Here is a 22264-nt window from a genome sequence, read left to right on the forward strand (position 1 = left end):
ATATGGATGGGACTGTACACTTTCACTCTTTAGCCTGGGCATAACTGCAGAAAAATCAGAGGACAACTTTAACACAGGGATCCAAGGGAAAGCTTCTATCAGCCCCTAGTTAAAAAATTTCCCAGGAGGTTACAAGACAACAGGAGTTAGAAATAAGGCTGCAGAAAACTGCAGAGAACATAAGGTTAAGCATTGTTTAGTTTAACCCACTATCAAATATGGACTTTACAAGCAGCTGCATCTCTTTGACAGACTAGAATGCCTCTATAAAATCTCTCAATAAAAAACAACCAAACAAACAAAAAACCGCCCTCCTGTCAGTTGTCTCTTGGAAGTTCTCTACAGATTTATTTCTCAGCACAGATATAATCATTGTCACATATAATACGCTGTACTTGCTTCTCAAGGACTGCCAAATTACAATATCAGACTAAATGCTGGATCAAGTAACTACCCTCAGGGCTCAAATCATCTCCATTCAGGAACATCTCCACTCAATAGCATTTTTATAGCACTGGTTTGTGTTCTGGTCACTCTTGCATGTGTGTTCTAGATGGGCTTACAATGCACCAGGACTTTTGCAGCATCAGGCAGCACTGTAGGCAACACTGAGGGACAGAAGGAGGGTAACTGATACAATTTGTAGAAAATTCCTAAGTAAAAAGCCTATTCCTTTGGGCTTTGCATCACCCTAACAGGGCTTCTGGTCTGTTTGGAATAAGATAATAACTTGGGCTACCTATCTGCAAGTGGTCATATAGAATAATTCACACAGATAGATGATGGGCTTTTTGATCCATCCAAAGAACCAGAATCTGATAATTACCAGACAGCAATCAGCAAACACCAGTTCCCCCACACCACACAGCTGGGACAGTCACCCCACACTGCACATTCTGCAAAGGGTAACAGGAGTAGACCACCACTGAAAACAACTGTACTATATGTGACAGAACTGAATAAAAACACTTGTACCAAATGCAAACTCATACATAAATCATGTGTAAAGCCAGCCATGCCAACTTCACTGCAAATTCTGTGAGATTCTGCATAGCTTCTCTTCCTTATTGAGGACAGTGGAGGGGATACCTCTAGTAACAGATAAATCTCTGTAATGCAGTTATCTCTCAGCTGCAGTGCACAAGCATCCCAATTAATTCAGTCCAGGCCTAGCAGAGCCGGCACTAAGCCAGAGCTGATAAACCTGCCAAAGCCAATCTGAGTCCTGCAGTGATTCTTGGGAACCTGCTCTGTGCTTTCTGGTGCTCTGAGGGGGTTTATGTGCTCAGCTCTGGCTGGCTCCATATGGTGTGGCAGCCCATTAACAAGGCCTTTCTAACACTGAAAGTCCTGGGGAGCAGGCAGAGGCACCCAGTCACCTCTGAAGGCACCAGCAAAGGTGCAGTAGGGCTTCTTAGCACCGCTCAGCCGGATTACAGGTGTCCTGGTCCTGATCCTGCATGTGGGAAGTCAGTGCTCCGTATGCCAGGAGGCCTGGGAAGCAGGACAGCCACACTCACACAGCGCGGTGTCTGAGGGTCAGCCTCGCCAAGCAGAGCTATTTCAGCATCCCTGGCTTGGTGAATACTGAACCTGCATAAACCAATGAAGAACAGAAAGGCCACAGCAAAGTAGCAATGTTTTTAGGATAGGGAGCAACCGCCCCAGATGCTACCCTTGGCATCATGCTGTCCCACCAAGTGATCCTGGGCCAAATTCTAACAGAGATACCCTTGCTTTTCCATAATCTGTCAAATAGAGATAGTCTTCACCTATCCTCTGGGGTTTGGTAAAGCTTGTTTAATATTCATAATCATTCAGGCATTCAAATAAAGTGCACCAAAAATGCAAGGTGCTCCTACAGGGTCTCACAAAGACATATTTAAACAAATTTTCTTTCCAGACAAGAAAAACACTGAAAAAGTAAGACTATTTCCAGAAATACCAGATTGGAGTGGTCAATTCACAAATTCCAAAAAATGAAAATAATATTTACTCATATGTTAAGACGCATCTGACTGATGAAGCTATAGAAGTGAAAAATGTTATTATAAGAAGAAAGGCTTGTAATAGAAAAATGGCATGAGATGCCAGTAGGTATCCTTTCAGAAATGGGAAAGAACAAAGCAAATTATCTCTGAGATGCTCAGATCTCTTGCCACAAAAAGGCAAGCAATTCCAAGAGGCCTATAAAGGGTTTAGACAAAAAGGTGAACTCTAGAATTAATAACAGAATGGTAAACAGGAAGATTAATGGCACCAGAGAAAATGCAGATGGTGAAGCTGAGCCTGCAGGCTCAGCAAGACTCTGAATAGGGAGGGGGGAAAAGGCAAGGTGTAAACAAGGTGACCTTCAAAGCCACGGGAATGCCTGCCAACAGGCCAGCCAGAGGGCATCCCGAGACACAGATGTGCCATCTGGGGTAGGCTGTCTCATGACAACCTGAACAAGATTTGTCTTTTTCAGATTTTGCAGGGAGGCAAAATGTGTAGTGGCAGAAAATATTACCATTCATTCAAAAGAAGTACAATTAAATGCACAGGTTATAAAAGAATGCTATCCATTTTGTAAAGAAAATACAAAAGAATTCCCTGAATATCCCCACTCAGAAAGATCTTGTGCCCACTTGTAAAGCCTGCTCATGTAAGATGAGGGGGAGGAGAAACTGGTTTTCACCAAACAAATGTTTTCCTTGAGGGTTTATTCTTTAGGTTTATGGCAAAAAGGAAAAAAAAAACCAAAACACAAAACAACACCTCAGCAGCTACTGCAAAGCAGCTCTTTAAACCCATGATGGTATAAATCTCCCCCATCTTGGCATAAGTCTGTTCACTCCAGATGGCACATTTGGGTTGAAAGCAGGTAAAGATTTCTCAGGGAGCTCTCTATGTCCAGTATTTGCTTTTACAGAGCTCCCTTTCTCTTTCTCAGAGCTTAGTTGGTCCCTGTGTGGCTGAGAAATTTCAGTTATTTGCCTACAGTAAAAAGTGGGAGACAGAAACCTCCTACCACTGTTCTGCAGGGGAGCCTGGCTCTTTCACGCCTGATGCTTAGATCATTGTGATCAAAAAAATTAAAAAGTAAATGCAGTCACTCATTTTTTTAAAATACATCAATCAAACAACACAGTGCTACGGGGAACGATGCTATCCTCAATAAGCCTTCTACAAATTAAGCCAAACATGATCTGCTATGATATCCGGAGGCAAGAATTCTAGGGGAAAACAGAATAAGCAAGAACAGTACAGCTCACTGTAGGAAAAAAGCTGACCCTAGCTACAGGAGTCCAGCGGGCAGTGTATTCACACACCTCTTTTCCTTTCAGCCTCACTCAAAGTACGTAAAATCTGAGTATTTCGGGCAAAAACAGTCCCATATGAGTTCAGTGCTGAAACTGGCTAATTCAGTACTAAGTGTACAAGCAGACATATCTGAATGTGTTTTATTCTGATGGGCTGCATACCAATGAAGATATTGTCATGACCTCTGGTTTCACAGTAGGAACCATAGGTGCTGGATGAGGTCAGGCAGCCTGTGCAAAGCCTGCACAGCTCAGCGCTGTTGCATCAAGCAGGCTTGACTTAAGCAAGCTTGCAATTGCTGACAGCAGCTGCCATCATGGCTCTGGGCATCAGTACATACCTTTATCCAGGAAGTCCCATCATATGGCTCTGCTGATTGCCTTTTGATTAGAAGAGGAATGGAGAGATGAAGTACACAGCTGAAAACGCTAATGTGGCAGTGAGGAAGAAATCAGGAAGAACAAGGGAGAAAAACAGCAAGATAGAGGGACACTACTCTATTCCTTCTCATCTGCTGCAGCAAACTAGGGCATGCTTCTTGTGAAAACTGCCACAGAAAAGTCTGAAAAATGGAAGCTCTGGGCCTTGAATTATGTCTTTTCAATCTCTCTCCTTTCTCCTCTCTGCTAACAGAGAAACATTGTATACTCCTAGGTCCTGATAATATACATTTTCACACCTTACAAAACACAGTGACAATAGATGATAATGGGGAAGAGGAAGAGAGAGCAAATGCAAGGGGAAAACAAAGTGAAATAGAGAATAGTTGCTGTTCTCTCCTTTCCTCCTCCTCAGCTTTCTTTTCCCTTTGTTCATCTAACATTGAGCCAAACTGAGCCAAAAGGAGCTGCCATGCTGGGCTACAAGATTGATGGCTGCAGGCAGACTACACAGTGAAGAGACGGATGACTGGTCATTTCCCGCGATGCACTGAAAAACATCCATCCTTGCAGCCATGCTGAGCCCATTTGTGCTCCTTTTGAAAAGAGAGATAAACACAGGCAGCCAGAGGCACCTGACTGTCCTTCTCCCTCAGAAGGACACAGCTACAGTCCTCTGGGTTCCTTGAGAAGGTCGCTCTGTCCATCCCTGAACATCTGGCTGTGGGATTTGCTAACTCTCTCTCTCCCCCAGCAATCATCCATCTATTAGAGCACAGTGCAGGTTGGAAGAAAACGGTGAAGAGAATGGTGTGACAACCTCATCAATCTACCGCTACACGCTTGGCTATTTAGTTTTCTTTACACTATTCCTAAATGTGAGGGGCGACAGGGGGAAGAGAATTGCTACTGGTATGAAGGAGGGAATTGTGGAAATGGCAATATGGATTGGAGTGAGTCCTTATGACTATTAAAATGTTGTGCATGTACTAAAGCAGTAGGGAACTAATTAAGATTCAGGATTGAAAGGCAAAACAAAAAAGTTGGATGCACTCTTGTTCCATCTGTAGCACTTGCTGAGAGTTCAGATATACTTGGGGCATCCTCTTTAGGAGAGAGAGGTTTGTTGGTTTTTTTTTATTTTGCCCACTCAGATATTAACAGAAAGCTCCCTGGAAGAATATACTGTAAGTATATTTATAATGCCAGCCCTGGTATAGCAGCTTCAGAGGCACAAAGCACTTAATCCTGAGTCCTTTCTATTTAGTTAATAGTGTCTTTGTTGCTGATACTGTCCTGGTCTATAGCAGGGCTCACAGATACAGCCTCTGTGTTACCAGTTCTCCTGCTGCGCTGCTACCTCACTTAAGCAATGAGCATTACATGGCAGATGTATCCATAGCATCACTTACAAATTAGCATCACTCCAGAAATTCTTGTAACCATGAACCTCACTTTGTCAGAGTAGCACGTATCTGTAACTGTGTCATTCACAGACATTGCACCCAGGAAATCATGAGAAGATAAAAGCATTCACCATCCCTCAAAAACACAAAGAAATTACTTGCTTCAAGTGTTTAAATGTAGTTTTAGCACTCTATCTGAGCCAGCTTTGAAAATTTGTCTTTTATTCCTATCATGCAATGCTCTTTATTTTAGTCCAGCAAAAAAAAGCATTTTCACTATGGATCTGTAGGACATGCACAGGATATTAATCATGACCATATGTTTTCCTGATATATCAACCCCATACTTGCTGAGGGTAATCACATGCATTCAGAAGGGCATAATTTCCATCAAGAGGAGTAAAGTTTTCATCCTTTCTCCTACATCAAGAACCATAGCTTTAGCTGGTGGAAATTGCTGCTCGCTGTAGTCTTTAATAGGACTGCCTATCTACAACAGCTAAGGTCCTACCACTAAATTACCTGGCTTGTTTAAGGGGAACCATGCTCCAAGTGCACCCTAAGTGAGACCTCTGGTCTAGAAGACATTGCACAGAAAAGCAATTTCTATTCCAATATACATTGCATTAACTCTCCTTCCCCCAAAGAGTTCATTATTAGGAATGGATGCCATGGCAAACATTAATGGTGTCATAATCCTGAAGCATAAACTACCTGTAATAAACTATTAGTCAATCAAATGCAAAATGCAGGGAATATTGAAATGAATCATAATCTATCAAAAACACAGTTAATATCTCTCAGGTACAAGATGATTATGAGGCTGTAAAATGTTTACTCCAAAGAATGGGAATGACAGACTGAAGACTTCTACCAGGGAAGGTAGTGGGAGGTACAGGGATGTGGGAGGGGAAGCCATCATGGTCCCCATTCTACTTTCAGCAATTCTATAAAGCTTGGCATGCAGGATTTCAACCTGAATGTTATATTGCCATTTATTGCTCATTCTGTTATATTATGCACCAGAAAAATAACTCCTATAAATATTATAATATTTCATACTGTAAAACGATTTAATTAGCTATGTGCCAGGAGAAAAATAAAATATAGCAAATGTTTTTTAAAATAATACTTTAATGTAATTATATTTCTTTGCTTATTTTTTTAATACTTTCTTTTATAAAGCAGTGCTTAGATTCTACTATACTACTGACCTAGTAGACCAGTGACTGTAATGGGCTCTATTTTACAGGATGCTGAGTACCAAACCTGCAAGTCTGGTCCAGCCCGGTACTTTACATGTGGATTTAATTTTAAGCATGTGACAAGTCACATTAATTACTAAATGATCACTCATGTTCTTAAAGCCCAAGTGCAGGTGCCTTCCTTTGCTGGGGTTAGACAGCTTGGCATCTTATGAGACTAAGCCCTGGGGACTTGATCCTATAAACCCTTTTTCATGTGATTACCAGGGAACTCCCAGAATTACTCACATGAACACAGAAAATAGATGCAGTGAATTAGATTAAAAATACCCATTTCCTAGAATCTTGTGTCCAGTACTTGCATGTAAACTGTACTTGTGCCTCACAAAAACCCTTTTGACGATGCAGGTTATCCTTTTTCAGGCACTGTTACTGGCTATACCTAAAAAAGTGGCAGTAGGTTTGCCAGCAAAGCTGTTCAGGTTCAGTTTTAGCTCCAAGACTCCTACAGGGCACGTGGCCTCCTGTCCGCTCCTCCCCTGTGCTGGGGAGCTGACGAGTTGTGCCTTGGTGGAAACAGATCCGCTGGGTTCCAGCATTTCCCCAGGCACCATCCCCTGGTGCTTCCCCAGCTGTTCTCATTGCCCTTTCTCCTGATAAGTCCTGAGCTTACTTGTACTCCCTTCATTTTCAGTTAAATGTTTATTTCATAAATAAGTAATCCTGATGGTTACTCACAAACATCAATGTTAACTTCATAGTAAAGGGGATAAATCCCACAGCATTTTACCTCTCCAGTAGAATAATGTGTCTCCTAGAGACACAGCATTCATAGTCAGGCCTTGGCATCTTAAGAGGCACATGCTTAAAGACCCCTTCCCAAAGATTCATCCTAGCAGCCAGATGTAGGTCAAACACACAGTAGCCAAGAAAAGCAAAAGAGCAAAACAATGGGCTGGATCACACAGAAAGGGTGGTGGCACCACAAGTAAGCTCTCTCTCAAGCAGCCCAGGTATTTCAAGCCAATGCCATCTCAGCTGCCTGAGCCCTCACATCTTGCAGATCGAGCCCCAGGAGATGACCTGCAGTCACACTGCAGAGGCCCCGAGGAGATCAACAGCACTCCTTCCATTTAATGGCCTACTGTAGTGACCGAAACATTTTTCAGAACAGCCTGGCTCCAAAGTCATCATAACTCTATTTTCACAAATTTACTAAATACAGCTGAGATGACACACCAGTAGAAAAATTACCTCTAAGTGGCTGCATTGTTTCCAAAATCACAACAGCCTTGTGTCTGTGGGACACTGCACATGCAGCCTACGTTGCTATTCTCAGTGATGAGACCCAGAAAACTCAGAAAGATAGATTTAATTGTTTCCAAAATTGCCTTATCTTGTTCAGTTGCTACTGCTGCCTTAGCCTGATGATTAGAGCCAGAGGGGTTTGGCTTCAGTGGGCTTTTGATCAAAACCCAGAGAGGTTCCAAAGCCCAGTAGCTTCTCCATGCATCTCTCTCCTAATTATGCAAACTGGCTCAGCCACACAAGAACCAGGAGTAATCCCAGGTGATTCATACAAGCCATTTTAGCTAAACAACACAGTTCTCCTGGTAAAACTGTGAATATAAAATACATGTAGTGGCCTGTTCCAGATGCCACAAATAAAAGAGAAACTATTTACACAAAGTTAATCCTGTAAATTCCACCAACATGACTGTAGAGTTAAGCAGTAGAAATAATTTTTTTGTTTTCTTGACTGGACTATTTATAGAATATTATTTGCTTTTCCGAAATCTTTTATTTCCATAACTGCAAAATCATGACATTCCATTGGGGGGAAAATACACATTTACTCACAGTCACTGAGCTGAATTAGTCTAAGAATTTGCAGCTTATCATGTGTAACAACACCCAGCAATACTGGTATATGATTCGAAGGCAAAGTTACCACAGCACCAGCAGCCAAGACATATGGAAGTCCAGCTCACCAGTGGCCAAAACAAAGCAAGAAGAGTTACACTCTGCAAAACTTGAGATATCTTTCTAGCAATTACATAGCACAGCCAGCATTGCAAAAGCTGGCTCAACAATTCACCTATGGTGAGTCTCTTTATTTGTATATATGAGTGTGTAACAAATTACTTGTTTTTCATCACCATCTCAGTACACATAAGCCCAGGTTGTGCAGCAGAGCTGGCACACTTTCATACCAGTTTTGCAAGGCTTCATGCTGATGGCTAAAACATTTAATGCTGGCACTTAAAAGGCTTGGCAAATGACATGATTTATTCATTCATTCCTTTTTATTTTACTTTAAAGGTCTCACATACCCTTCCCAAACTCTCTGAAAGTATTTATTAAATATCTGTTAGGCACCTCTCTGAGATAGACAAATAAGATCAATGCTTTAGCACCTCCATTTTAGATGCTGAGAAACTGAGAGAAAAAGACATTCCAGGTACTGCATAGTCCTGTGTGGGGCACAGGTGATGCAAGTATGTGATAGTGTGGTACGACTTGAAATGCAGACGTGGGCACCTCTACCACAGACTGGCAACAGGACAAAGATATTTCACTGCAGGACTTCGTCATGATTCTGTGTCAGTGAATACATGCAGAAAGGAACAGGTTCTCTGGTATTTTTAGTGCCATGTAAGAAAAGCAAAGCAAACCTTACCTGGCCAGAGATTTGGACCAGCAAAGGTCCCTATTGTAGGAAGAATTTAAGGTGGTGGATGAGATGGAATAGATTTTCGTTAAATGTATGTGTAATAGAAAGAAGCTAATTCACAAGGAGGTCCCACACTGATGCGTTTTCTCTTGGTGACAGAAAGTCACTTTTTCTAACCCAAGCCATAGTTGGATGTATAAGTGCCTTAGAGCAGCAGCTCTTGCCTGTGGTGCCATGGCCTGCTGTGAAGACAAGATTAGGGGAGAATTGCAGCCTACTGTTTCGATTCAGTAGCACTGATGGATTCATCTGTAAGCTGCAGGCTTAGCTGATGAATAAACACCTACTTAAATTTAGGCTGAAAGCCCAAAAGAAAAGGCCCAGCAGAAATTAGTATTTATTTTGGTATAAGAAAACAGCAAAGAAAAAAACCCAACACCTTCTGGCATCCCTGCTCCCTGATTTGGATTCACACTGTAAAGCTTAATTTTATTTCCAAGTGCTATGGAAATGTGACATACCTAGCTACATGATAGACCAGACTCAGGACTCTGCAGGGCCAGTGTGCAGATGTGCTCAGTAACACATTGAAGGGGAACTGAAAACCATTCACTCTCCCTGTCACAAAAAGTTAAAGTTTTTTTTGTTTTGTTCTGCATGAGGTGGCAAATATAAAGATGGGTGAGGATGGGTGAGAATGAGATCTACTCTGTGCTCAACCAGAAACGATAGGATCCATGTGGAAACACTCAGTAAAATTCTTTGACATAGATCACGCAGCTTCTTCAGGTGGGGAGGTTGTCATCAGCTGCACTCTGCAATGCCGAGTTACTTGACCTTTGACCCAATGTTTGCCTGATGCTTGACCCAAACACACGGCTGGGCTGGCGCTTTGGCAGCGCCCACCCCAACCAAATCCTGTTCCTAACCAACAACAATTCAAGAACAGACCGCTCCTGCCGCGGAAGAAGCTCTGGGAAGCCGGCCCATGGAGCATCCCGGCCGCTCGCCCCCGCCGCCCCGCGCCCTCCGCGCCGGGGCTCCCCTGCCCGCCGCGCCCTCTGCTGGCCCCGCCGCCACACTGCAGCCGAGCGGGAGCCGCGGCTCCGGCAGAGCCACTTCCAGCCCCACCGCGGCCGCACACCGGGCACGTCCCACCGGGGCCGTGATCGGCGCGGTGGAGGGGGGAGGTCACAAGATCGGTGATATTTTAAAGTACCGAAGAACGTATTATAAATAGACGAGGGAGGGTTTGGGTTTTTTTAACACAAGGTACTCCAGAATGTAAAGTACTTGAATAAAAGGCAGATTTTAAACGACATTTTAATTTCAAGGTTTTGGAGGGCCGAGAGCAAAACTCCTAGAAGTTGCAAACAGGCTGTTAAATTCCATCTTACGTCAGGAATCCAGACCAAGTCATCAGAGAAAGAATCCTGTTCCTGTCAGGTCAGCTCCGCCCCAAACACAGGGTTCATGATTGCAAATGTTAATAAAAGACATGAACAATTAAAAAAAAATACAATAAGCTCTACACGAAAAGGATCTGTGGTAAATTCACATCTGCAGAAATCTGTCAGAAGTCTGAACAACTGATAGATTCATATAGCCTCCTTCAGCAATATTGTATCCCATTCATCTGCATGTTACAGACGTACGCTTATTTGGCAACAGAACTGTTCTACCAGTTATGATCCTAAGATGGTCTTAGTGGACCTCAAAGAGGAGCCACAGGCAGGTTTGATAATATACCACGACTACAACCTTTAATTACAAAGAAGTTTCAATATATATCAAAGATCAGGAAAACTTTTTGTTAAGAAAAGATGTGCCTCTCCTTACAGTGTTCATAGCAAAACAACACTGCTGGCTTGTAGTACGGTACAAGAAGTAACATGTGATTGCGTAGAAAGTGCTGAAATCGAAAGTGAAACTACTCAATATTAATTGGCCTGAGAAAAAATTATAAAAGTAAATTCTCATGAAATTAAGTGTTTTGGATTAGTTTTAGGCTCTAATATCTTTGAATGACACTGAGCAACATGGGAAAGAAAAATAATACGAGACACAGGAGAACTGAGGTCTTTCTATGTTCTTGAGTTCAATTTCCAGCTGTACCACAAACCTCCAGTATAACTGTCATAGATATACATAATAAACAGTATAACTGTTTATTATCTTTGTCGCTCATTTCTCCATTTCGGAATCAAAGTACTTCCTTCACTATATTTTGTATATCTGGACGGTAAGATCTGCTATAGTATATGACTATAGCAGAGAGCATAAGAAAACTTCACAACAATCCTTGGGATGATGATCTAACATGCTGCTTGAGTCTCTAGATGCTATCATATAAGTGATACTACTGCAAATTCTGTTCTTTGCTTTTTAATGTTATCTTAACTTTCTCTTGGTGAAGTGCCCCATCTTAAAGAGCACAGACCTCCACAGACATGCTGAGCATCTTCCACAAGAGCTGGGGGCACTCTTCACTTCCCAGGAGACACAGAGTACCTTGTACAATCAGTCACAGTCTCTACAAAGTAAATTGAGATGGTTTAAAGAGATAATAGCTTATCTGTAAGGATTCTGTTCATTCATCCACAAGCACACTCACCTAGGTACACCCCATATGCCAGATTAAAAACAGATCAGACATTGTTCAACTGGATCTAAAAATCTTTTATCAGTACTTGCCTCAAACAATTCTACCATGGCTCATAATAGCAAATGAAAAATACTTTTGTTTACTTTTACCCTTCAACAGCCAATAAAAAAATACATTTCAGTAGCTCAGCTGACCACTAGACTGCCCAGACACAAGTAACAAGATAGACACTAGTGTAGGACACCAGCTCATTCTCAGCACAGCAGTAGCACACACAAACCCTACTCAACACCCTTCAAGTGGGTGGGAAGGCTGCCCGCTATGAAACCTCACTGTTGGCTCTCAGCCCAAAACCAAAGGACAGCAGTAAACTGAGACAAGAGCTTTCCAGTCATATTCCTTACACTCACAGAGCATGTGAAATAAAAGCCCTGTGTGCACGTATGTACGTACCTATATTTAGCCACCTTGTAAAACTGAAGTAGGACACTACCAATTTAAATTCCACCAGAGTTTTTGGGCATACTCATCCTATCTATTCTCATCTGCATAGCTGCAAAGCTTGGGTAATACCTGACTGTCAGCAGGGCTTACTGTAGGTAATACCACTTCCACAATTTTGATAGCTGACCCAACACAGAATCATAATACCACCCAGCACCAAAAAAACACTAAGTATATAGGACAAGGATCAATTAAGATTTCAAGGGGCCTTGGGTCTAATCAGAGATCAGTCTTCCATTTCTAACTCTCCTCTTTCCAACTGCTGAGATATTACTGAGGGCCAGAACCCTACTGCTTGCCTTTGCAGTACCTGCAGTTCACAGTGGTGGTAGAGTTAAAAAGTCTCCTCCTTTTTCCATTCCACTGGAAGAACAGGCTATCCAGCCCAACCCTCTCTCTCCCCCATTCCCAGACTCACAGACTTCCCACACACAAGAGCCCAGCTCTGCTCTTGCTCTTTTACTGGGCAGGGGAACAGCCAGCTGAGTGAATGTGGAGGCATGAGCTGCTTACGGCCTTCCCACTGCTCTGTGCTGAAGTGCTGTGCAAATATCACTGCTCAGTTCTGCAGAGAATCAGGTTTGCCCATACTCAGTTGAACAGAAGTCTGTTTGCATGAATATTATGAGAGCATCAACACCTAATGACTTTAGAACTCTGTATCTAGGGAATCACAGTATTAGCAACATGTCAATATATTGCCCATGACCTGGAATATGTTTCAAATCTGTACCAGTATTCATAGGAGTATTGACTGGTATGCTATAATGGCTCATGTAACAGCTCCTATCCATTACAACGATGAGCCCTTGGCTACACTTAAGCCATAATGCTTGGTTCTGAGGATATGAATATAACACTGAAAGATGAAGACCAGGCCATGTGAAAGTGTCAGGCATACTTAGTGAAATTCATGAAGATCTGGTTGTAATTTTAACTGTATTGTCACTGAAGTTATTATCATAAGTAAGTTTTGGCAATACTTTATTTCTCCCACATATCTGTTGCATATGCCACTGGATGGGACGGAGGGTGCTTAGAAATAGCACTAACATGAACATTGCTACACTCTTGATCAAACCACTTTACTAGGGCAATCCTTGCACGTAACTCTGAGTAGAGTGGCAGATGAAAATAGACATCTAAAGGCTGCCTCAGCAACATCTATTCCAGTGTTCACATCTTTACAACTTTGGCTGTAACTAGTCTTAAAACCAAACACTTCCATTTGAAACCAAATATAAGCAACAGATAAGGACAACAAAAGCATCATGTTCTATTAAGAAGCAGGCATCAACTGATCCCAGGAAAAACATAATAGTGAACCTTGCATTTTACAAAAAAACAGCAGGAGTTGGAGCAGAATTATTTTCTTCATTAGGTTTTGGTATTACCAAATGTGAAACTCTCACTCACTGACTGTTGTCATGCACTACCTAAACCTGCAAAAGTAGGTTATAACTATAAATGCTATAGTATTACTAAATGATTTATTGTACCCTTAAACTGCTACCAAGACAATAGTTTGATTCTACTTACTGATCAGCTCATGACTAGCTATGACTTACCAAAACAAAAATCCTGTGTATTTCCTGAATTATGTAGGTGTCTTGAACTTTTGGACACAACTTATTGCTATAATAAGCCACTCCAAAAATTCAGATGCAGTCCAAGCAAGTATTCACACCCCTGCTGCCAACCCCATTGACTGCTGTATTGGCAACTTTTGGAGTTAAGATCCCTTTCAATGTTTGTTACAGTGGCTGTCTTAAGAGAAGCATTTCTATACAGCCAACAAATGTAACACACAATACGACTAAGGTTTAGCCCAAATTTGACATTGTAGAATTGCACTGCCTGCATATGTTATATAACAATTATAAATATATATAAAATACATAAACAATTTCACAGCCTCCTATATAAAAATCAGCTATTTGCATATTAAATGAGCACAAGCACTCTCTAGCTGCTGAGAACAGCTCTAACTCACGACTAGGATGCCCAAGCCCTAGGGGAGTGAAACTATGCAACATTTAGATTAGATTTCTTTCAAATGTATTTTACATGTCTTACAGTTGTCTTCTCTGTGCATTTTAAGGAATCTTAGATTTCCACATCTTTGCCCCACACAGTCATCTGATATTTAACCAAGGACTTAAGAGGTCAACATTAGGTAGCTTCCTAGGTTCAGCATTAGGTTTTACCACAGTGTTCCCCTCCAAAATGTACAGTATTTCTGCTCTCCATGTTGAAAATAAATTACACTATCTTTCTCCCAAATTTTCAAAAGCTACCCTTAAATGGAGATCAAATGTTTTCCACAGGTTTTATACTTTCAAATCGGAGAAGGGGAAAATCCCACTTTTGGCTAGTGAGCCTATTCTGGATATGCACAGATGGAGTGAAATTATTTTGTGGTGTAACTGATAAGGAAAGTTACTCACTAGATAGAAATTGGTTGGAAAATAGATTTAAATGGCAGAGCAATATAACTCGCCTTATTTGGTTGCCACGGGCAAAGCAACAAAAGTAGCACTCCTGAGATGCAGAGGAGATGTTTATAGCAGGGAAAACAACACAGAGACAGACATGCTGAGGTCTCTTTATCTGATAACTTTGTGGTAATTGCCTTTCATGCCCTGTGGCATGTAGGATGCACTAATTTGGCATTCAGTGAATACAGCAAAGAAATGTAATGCAAACAAAAAAGAGTGAAACTCTACCCTACTGCTTTACCTTATAAAATTATCAAGCTGCAGCGGTGCTGGCATCATCACAAAGTCTGAGGTAGGCTCTTCTATGAGCCAACATCATCCTTTTCCTGGAGTCCAGTCTCATTTTCATCAATGTACATGACTGATTTCATCAGTTCTTTCCAAGCAGCTCTGCTGTGAGGTCTAGTTCTATTTGCTGACCAAGATTTTGCCCTTGGTTTGAACCCCAGCTGAGTGGTTACAGGGATTTCTTCCACTTGTCCAACTGTCCACTGATGTCTCTTATATTGAAGGTAGGGAGTCTTCAAAAACTATTTCTACCAGAATCAACAGGAATTTTGTCTCTGATTTTAATGGATTTATAATTTGTCTCTGCTGCCCCTTCCTGTCCCTTCACCAACTACTGTGTAGAAGTAAAGTCATCAGTATTGCTGAGCATAGCTCAGTTCCCAGGCACCTTCTTTTGTCAAACAGGTTTTTTTAATATTCTTAATATACATTTGGGGAGTTTCTCCTGTACTTTTTATACTGGCAGTGTGTCACCTCTTAAAAACCACATACAGCTGTGAGTACATGTGTTCCCTCTTTCTCATAATGGCTGACCCCAGAGACAGCAAGCCTTTATTACTAACTGCAGGGAAGAATGCACAACACTACGCTCTACCTGACACAGCTGTAGCTTCTCAACATCTGCTTTACAGTCAATCATTCAGCATCCAGACTCATCACTTCCCATAGTTTAATTGTGGGAGAAGAATACCAAGGACAAGAAGAATGAAAGAATAATGGACAAAGGTACACATACAGACCTACACAAATACACAAATACACAAATGTGGCGTACGTTCACTAATTTCTATTATTTGCTTTTTATAATCTGGCCACATCCCTTCTCCCCAGCCCCATTAAGAAAAATCTTATCAATGTACTCTTACACACACACAGTGGTCTTTTTCACAAAGATTAGGTGGCAGATGCCAGAGTGAGACTTTGTATTAATAATGTGCAGAGGAAATAATTAGTAATACATTGATCCTTTACATCCTTATGAATTGCTAATAGAAGCCAAGATTCACCCCTACAGAAGGTAAATTCAGCTCCCATTGCATTCAATACAAGCTGTACACATTTCTGTAAGAGATGAGTTGCATGCAGAGGGTTTGGTTGTTATTGTGACAGCAAATCAAGTAAGACACAACAGATGCAATGAGAAATGGTTGGAGAGGGGCAAAGATAAAGTCCAAGGTCTAAATGCCAGGTTTGCATGTATGCCAGCTGCTCTGCAGTGCAGGAGAGAAAGGCAAACAAATACTTACCAGGTTTAATTTCCAGCAGCTTCAGCCTTGAATCCTCAGGGGGATGCAAACGCCTCTTTTTGCGCCAGCAACGTGCTGGGTATGTGTACAGCTGACCTGGGGCCAGGCCTGAAGATTAAAGGCAAAAAATTAATCACATTTCAGTTTGTAAACCACAAGCACTGTCTCTAGCATCTTTGTTCTTGCCCTTCCAGCATCTCCTTGTTGGAGGGTTCAATCCTGCAAATCATGAGGCAGAACTACCCACTCAAGGCATCCAGTGCTCCTGAGGCTCCTCAGCACCTCTTGGGATCAGGCCTACAGAGAATCTAAGTTTCACTTAGACACTTCACTCAGCTCACTGAAACCAAAGCTGCACATAAATAATTTGTTATTTCTTCAGGGTAAATAGAATTTCAGACTCTCTTGGGTCACAAGGGCGATGCCTCCTCCACGGGCACAGAAGGCCCCTTGGGAGAGAAAAGATGAAGTTCTGACATGCAAATCTTGAAGCCCTGATGTACAGAGCAACTCAGGAAATCTGTGTCTTCCAAATGGGAGCAAAACAAGATCCAAGAGGTCTGACTATATGGACTCTGTATTTTTGCTTAAATTCTGGATATTTGTTTGAATACCAATTCTTCATCCTGACTATTAGCTCCTCATGCCAATATCCTGATTGAGCGAGGAGATACAGCAGCAATGTTTACATTATTGCATGCTCCCTTAAATCACATTTGGCATTGCTGGCCTCTGAGCTGCCCTGGCTCTCCTAACAGCTACCCTTTAGCCAGTGTTTGAGCTATACTTTGCTCTTTTGTATTCAGAACACAGCAGGGCTTCATGAATGCATCACTACTAGGGACACAGAAGCACACTGACAAGTGCTCCAAAGTATCCTCAACTGCCCCAGATACTCACAACATACAGAAATGCCCAGAAAGACACAGAAAAGTTATAAGAATTAAATTCTTTGCTCTGCTTCCCTTGCCCTCTCTGTCCACCAGTTCTGCTTTGGCTCCTCTGTCCTGTCATTATCTTGAAGGAGCTACAGTGTGACTGCAATTCCAGACTCATTGTCCTCAGAAAACAAATAAGACCACATAAAGAGAGGACAGGAATGATGTTACCATATCTGAAAATGTACCAGCAATGAACAGCCGGACAGCATCTAGGGGATGCCAGTAAAGCAGAACAGCTCAAGGGCATTAGGATGGCCCAAGAGTTCTCTCATCCCTTCTGAAGCAGCCAGGAGAGTATATCATCTTGGGAACAAAAATGACTCACCAAGCCAAATGCGAATATTGAAAACAACCAATATCCTGTTACTTGGGGGTGGGGAGGAAGACAAAATAAAATAATTCACCTCAAGGGAACGTGCTAATCAAATTCTGCAAGTGAAACCTAAGCTCCTGGTTTTAAATATTTCAGCTGTTGGGAATGCCAGTTCAGACCCCAGCACTTTCCACCAACTTCCAAGGCCTTGGTGCATAAACATAGCATCTACAGCATAATTCCTGGTTGTGGCCAAGTGATGGAGTATTTGCTGAGATCCTGGCTGTTTCAGGGTACAGAATGCTACTGGACTTGGGCTTTTCATGCCCTTCTTTCACTGATGCTCAGCAAGATGGGCATTATGCCTACTCCAAGGACACATTTCAGAACAGGTTGCTTAGGACTGGTGGGAATAAAAATGTGAATAACTAGCACTTCTATAGTGTTTGGACACTCCTCTTCATAACACTTTGCAAACATTAACCACTGCAAACAATTGCCTTAATGATGAGGTGGATTGTGCCTGGCTCTGATTGAGTAATTAAAGAGGTGGAGGCAAGAAGCTTCACCCTTTCATAGCAGATCCTGTTTAAGAACTTGCACACAACATTGAAATGGTGGTTATTAGACCAAAGCAATAGGACAGAGAATCAGCCCTTCATTACATGAGTTGCCACAGAGGAGCCATTTGAAAGAAATAAGCACCACAGCTTATGTCCCAGACAGAAAAGAGCAAAGATGTACTGAAGTTTTGGGGGAGTATCTGTTAATGTAGGTTCAACTGTTGAGCACTCTTATGTGAAAGAGCAGTTCTGGACTGAGCCAGGACAGTGAAAGCCAACTGCACATGCTAAAAGTCCGACGAGAAATAAAGCAGGTATCCTTGAAAGGAGAGAGGTCAGAAAGCCTCTTTCCTAGAGAACCTCCAGGTGGCAGGTAGATCAATAAGAGATGGATGGTCCAACAACCACCTCTGCATCCCTTGAGGTAAGCTCTCTGTTCTACTCACAATACCCCTGTTCATTAATACACTGCCATCCAATTAACTTAACACATGTACCAGACCTTACCTTGATCCAAACCCATCAATGCTACCTTCCCTTCTCTACCCTGTTCCCCCTCTGTCGCTGTGCTGCCTCACATAAAGTGTAGATCTTACACAAAGGAGAGGCAACAAGGAAAGGGTCAGTCCTGAATACTTTGAATCTAGCCCCTTCACAGTCGATCTTACAGTGGATATGGAAATAATGAATATACAGGTCTTACTGTCTTTAGTCCTCAGTGGGTTGTCTCTCCCTCTGGTACCTTATAGGGCAACCAGAGAAGGTTCCAACCATTTGCTTATACAGGAAATAGCAGAACCTGCAGTGAGTTATGTTGTTTATCTTATTAGTGTAGGAGAGTCATAACTCAAAGTTCATGTGAAAGGCCAGGCGAGGAGGGGGAAAGGAGGGAGTTATGTGCGATATTGTGTGAAATTAACCCTGAACTGTTTATCATGAGATGAGTTTTCTGACTCCTTTAACAAAGAGGACAGCAAGAATCCAGGTTAATATGCTGAGGTCCTGACTCTCCTCTGTTTTTCAAGCCTGTATAAGTGAAAAGAGAACCTGGAGCTTTGCCATTTGTCTTTGTACAGTTTTTCAGGTTAGGGGTAGTAAATGGTAGTGAGCACAGCACACAGGACAGATACCAGGATGGCTGGCAGAGCCAAAAAAACAGGCATGCTAAAGCTGTAGAGGGATGCTTTGACTCACCATAATATTACAAGAAATAGATTATGCAAAGATACCAAAGGGAGCACTAAATGGGCCAATAAAAATCAAGAAAGAGGAAAGTAAATATGGGGAAGGAGGGCTGCTTCATTTCACACTGATTATTCTAATACAAAATAACAAAAGCATAAGGTTTGGTGGCCAATCCAGACACAGGAGGCTTCTTTCACTTGATACTCTCTGTGAAGAATATTCCACCATTAGTCTCCACTGCAGACCTGCAGGAGAAATGTCACTGGTCCTTTTTTGTAGGGCAAGCTGCCAAACAGTTCACTATCAGAAGTGAGGAAAGAAAGACTTGCAGAGCGAATTTGCTCAAGGTAGTCCACAGAGCTTGTGTCTGAGATAGGCAAAGCATTAAGACTTCTTGGTTCCTCGTGTGATGCTGTAACACTTTTATAATGGTTTCTTCTGCAAGTGCACAGACATCAATGAGACACACACAAGACTTTCTAACTATCTTTGTAGAAGTTGCTGTTGACAAAACATTACTTGTGAATGTAGCAGATGTATACCTGTTTTTATGTATACCTCCTGACTGTGTTCAGAAGAATAAAACTAGCAGCACCTTACTCATAACAAGATGCTACAAGAACAGAAATCCCTTGGGTAAATGGATTAGTCAAAAAAAAAAAAAAAAAAAAAAAAGCTACTTTTGCCAAAGCATAATCTTTTAGGAATGGGAATTTTCAGCTGGAGCAAAAACTCTAATATGGTTATGAAGCAACCCCACAAAAGAAGGGTGAGTCCAGAAGGTCAGACAACTCCCAGCTTGTAAACCACATTCAGTGGTCCCAGATTACCCCAGCAGTTTGGGTAGCTGAAAAATTCTTAGGGTATTTTTAATGCTGTAAAACACCTGTGTCTTCTGCATTTTACTATAGAAAGACTTTTCTGATAGTAGTGCAAGATAACAATAAATCTACTTTGGATATTTTAGGCATACGAGGAACGCAAGGATCCTTCCCTCAGTATATCGTAGGAAAGGGAGAAGGGAAGTTTCAGCTAAGTCTCAGCTAAGCACTCTTCAGAAGCAGCAATTGCTTTCTTAGCTACAGGAGAGTGAGGGAAACATCCCATGCATTCCTTGCACTTCATCTCCTGTAAACAGGCCAGTGGAAGAGGCTAGAGCAGGCTGCACCTTCCCATAATTTCAGATCTAGAATTTGAGGGGAGGAGGGGGAGTTCAGTATGGTTTACAGGAACTGGCAGGTATTTATGCACATGTACATGTCATGCTTCCAGTGACCATGTACCCTAGCCCCCTTCCTGCCTGGATTCTCTGGTCTTTATTAAAGAAAAAAAAAAAAGAGTAGTAACCCAGTTTGGTGCTGTCAAAAAATCTGTTCCTTGAGCATACTGTTGCTCAGATACTGAGATATACCCTAGCCAAATTCCCCTGTGGTTCAGAAGGACTTCTGTCAGAGTAACATCTCCAGGTTTTGAGCTAGTGACTGTCCTTTGCCTCTCAAACAAGGATTTCAGATGGATTTACTCTAACAAAGGAAAGACTGACCAAAGTCCACAAAAAAAAACAGTGCTCTTTTCCCTTGAGCTTCACTGAGCTTTGGAACAGGCATTAGCCAAAGCTCCTTAAGGAAATACACCAACTTCTTTCTGCACCCAAGGGAACTGCAGCTCCAAAACTGATATCCAAGTCCAAAACAGAATCAGGACTTATATGTGTATATATATATGTATATTTCTAACCGTTGGAACAACGCACATTCCATTAACTGGACTCTTCTATATTTTACCTCGGTTTTATATCCTTCCCAATGCAGTTCCTTATTTTCAGCATTCATCTGAGAAACTCCCACCTCCACCTTGAAGATAATTCCAATCCTACTTAGAGCAGAGCATTGTGTCTTCTGCTACAAACTGGGATCGATAGCATTAAAAGACCTACATTGATGAGGCCTTAGAAACTACCATGTCACACACTTCTACAGGTAGAGAGAGAATAATTAGCATGAGCTCTCTGCAGTTACTAAAGAAAATCCCCTGCAGACACAGAGGTTTAGGCAGCTTCTCTTCTGTGTGGCCTGTAGCAGATTTTTGCTCCTATTAATTAAACCCCATGAGGGCTCAGCGGCCAACCCTCGATACATGCGCATGCATACACAGACACAACGCTACCAACCTGGTCCCCTGTGCCTCTTCTCCATCCAGATGTAGCAGTTGTTCTGAGCTACCCCAGTTTGTGAATCCAGGAAGGGAAGACGGACACTTCGCTCGGCACACAGCCGAGAGTTGTAGCTGCGACAATGTTCAATTGCTTCTTTGTAGAACTGGTCCCCAAGTCTGCCAAAAGAGACAGGGCAGTCAGTGAGAATGATTGCGCTGCCCCCTCCAACAAGACTAGGAAAAGGGGACATGAGGTTGATTTAAGAATGGACAAACAGAAAAACTTTGCCTGAATAGATGCAAAGGTTGCGGACACGAGACACTGCTGAAGCAGATCATGCAGAAAGTGTCACCAAAAGATCAGACTCTCAGGAACCAGACACAGATCTTTTCAATAGCAGCATGGCTACTGAATGAGCAAATGATGCAACCACACTGGCCCATGACCCTGGGTCAGGCACATGTACACCATGATGAACTCACTCTATTGTTTTTCTTCCCCCCATAGTTTGTCCAGCCAATTCAGCAAACCAGTCATTTCAATCCCATGTTACAGCAACTCCTGCAGTATATTTTGAGCAACCAGAAAGCCAGCCAAGTTTAGAAGAACTTCACTCTAGCATTTTTGGCATCAGAGAGCCCATAAGATCAAAGAATGTAGTCCTCTTATTGTGCACTTCTGAGGCATGAAAACACATCCCTTAACAACTAGAGCTATGTCTGCAATGGTCAGACTAGACGTTTTGTCAGAAGCCTTCCAGAGTTTTCCACAGTGAAGCCTGAGGTGCCAAGAGCATCAGGCTACAACAGTGACCAGTAAGATCTAGCATGGTAAATGCTACTTTCCTCTGGAACCCAGTGGGAGGAGCATTTCTAAAGACAGTGTCACTTATTTCATAAAAAACTATTTGTTCAAAAATTCTGTGGAATCTTCATCTTCCCTTGAGAAAAGTTTAAAAACTCCGCCTGCTGGAGATTACCAGAATCTTCCCTTCAAA

At 42.1% G+C, this 22264-nt stretch overlaps 1 protein-coding gene across 10 annotated transcripts in view; it reads right to left on the reverse strand.

Annotated features, from left to right (window-relative positions):
• The window catches only part of DPF3 (double PHD fingers 3), a 170539-nt gene that overhangs the window by 79158 nt on the left and 69117 nt on the right, over positions 1 to 22264 (reverse strand). For all 10 annotated transcript variants that reach the window (XR_007905173.1, XR_007905172.1, XM_051791585.1 and 7 more), the window contains 2 exons: positions 21283 to 21443; positions 16111 to 16218 (listed from right to left, as the gene is read on the reverse strand). Coding sequence is in view for 8 of the 10 variants with exons in the window: in XM_051791585.1 (XP_051647545.1) it covers positions 16111 to 16218; positions 21283 to 21443 (269 nt within the window). In the remaining 2 variants the exon portion in view is untranslated. The remainder of the gene's footprint in view (positions 1 to 16110; positions 16219 to 21282; positions 21444 to 22264) is intronic.

Source organism: Manacus candei, unplaced genomic scaffold (assembly GCF_025592945.1).
Source record: "Manacus candei isolate 608988 ecotype Guabito, Panama unplaced genomic scaffold, ASM2559294v1 h1tg000033l, whole genome shotgun sequence".
NCBI lineage: Eukaryota > Metazoa > Chordata > Aves > Passeriformes > Pipridae > Manacus > Manacus candei.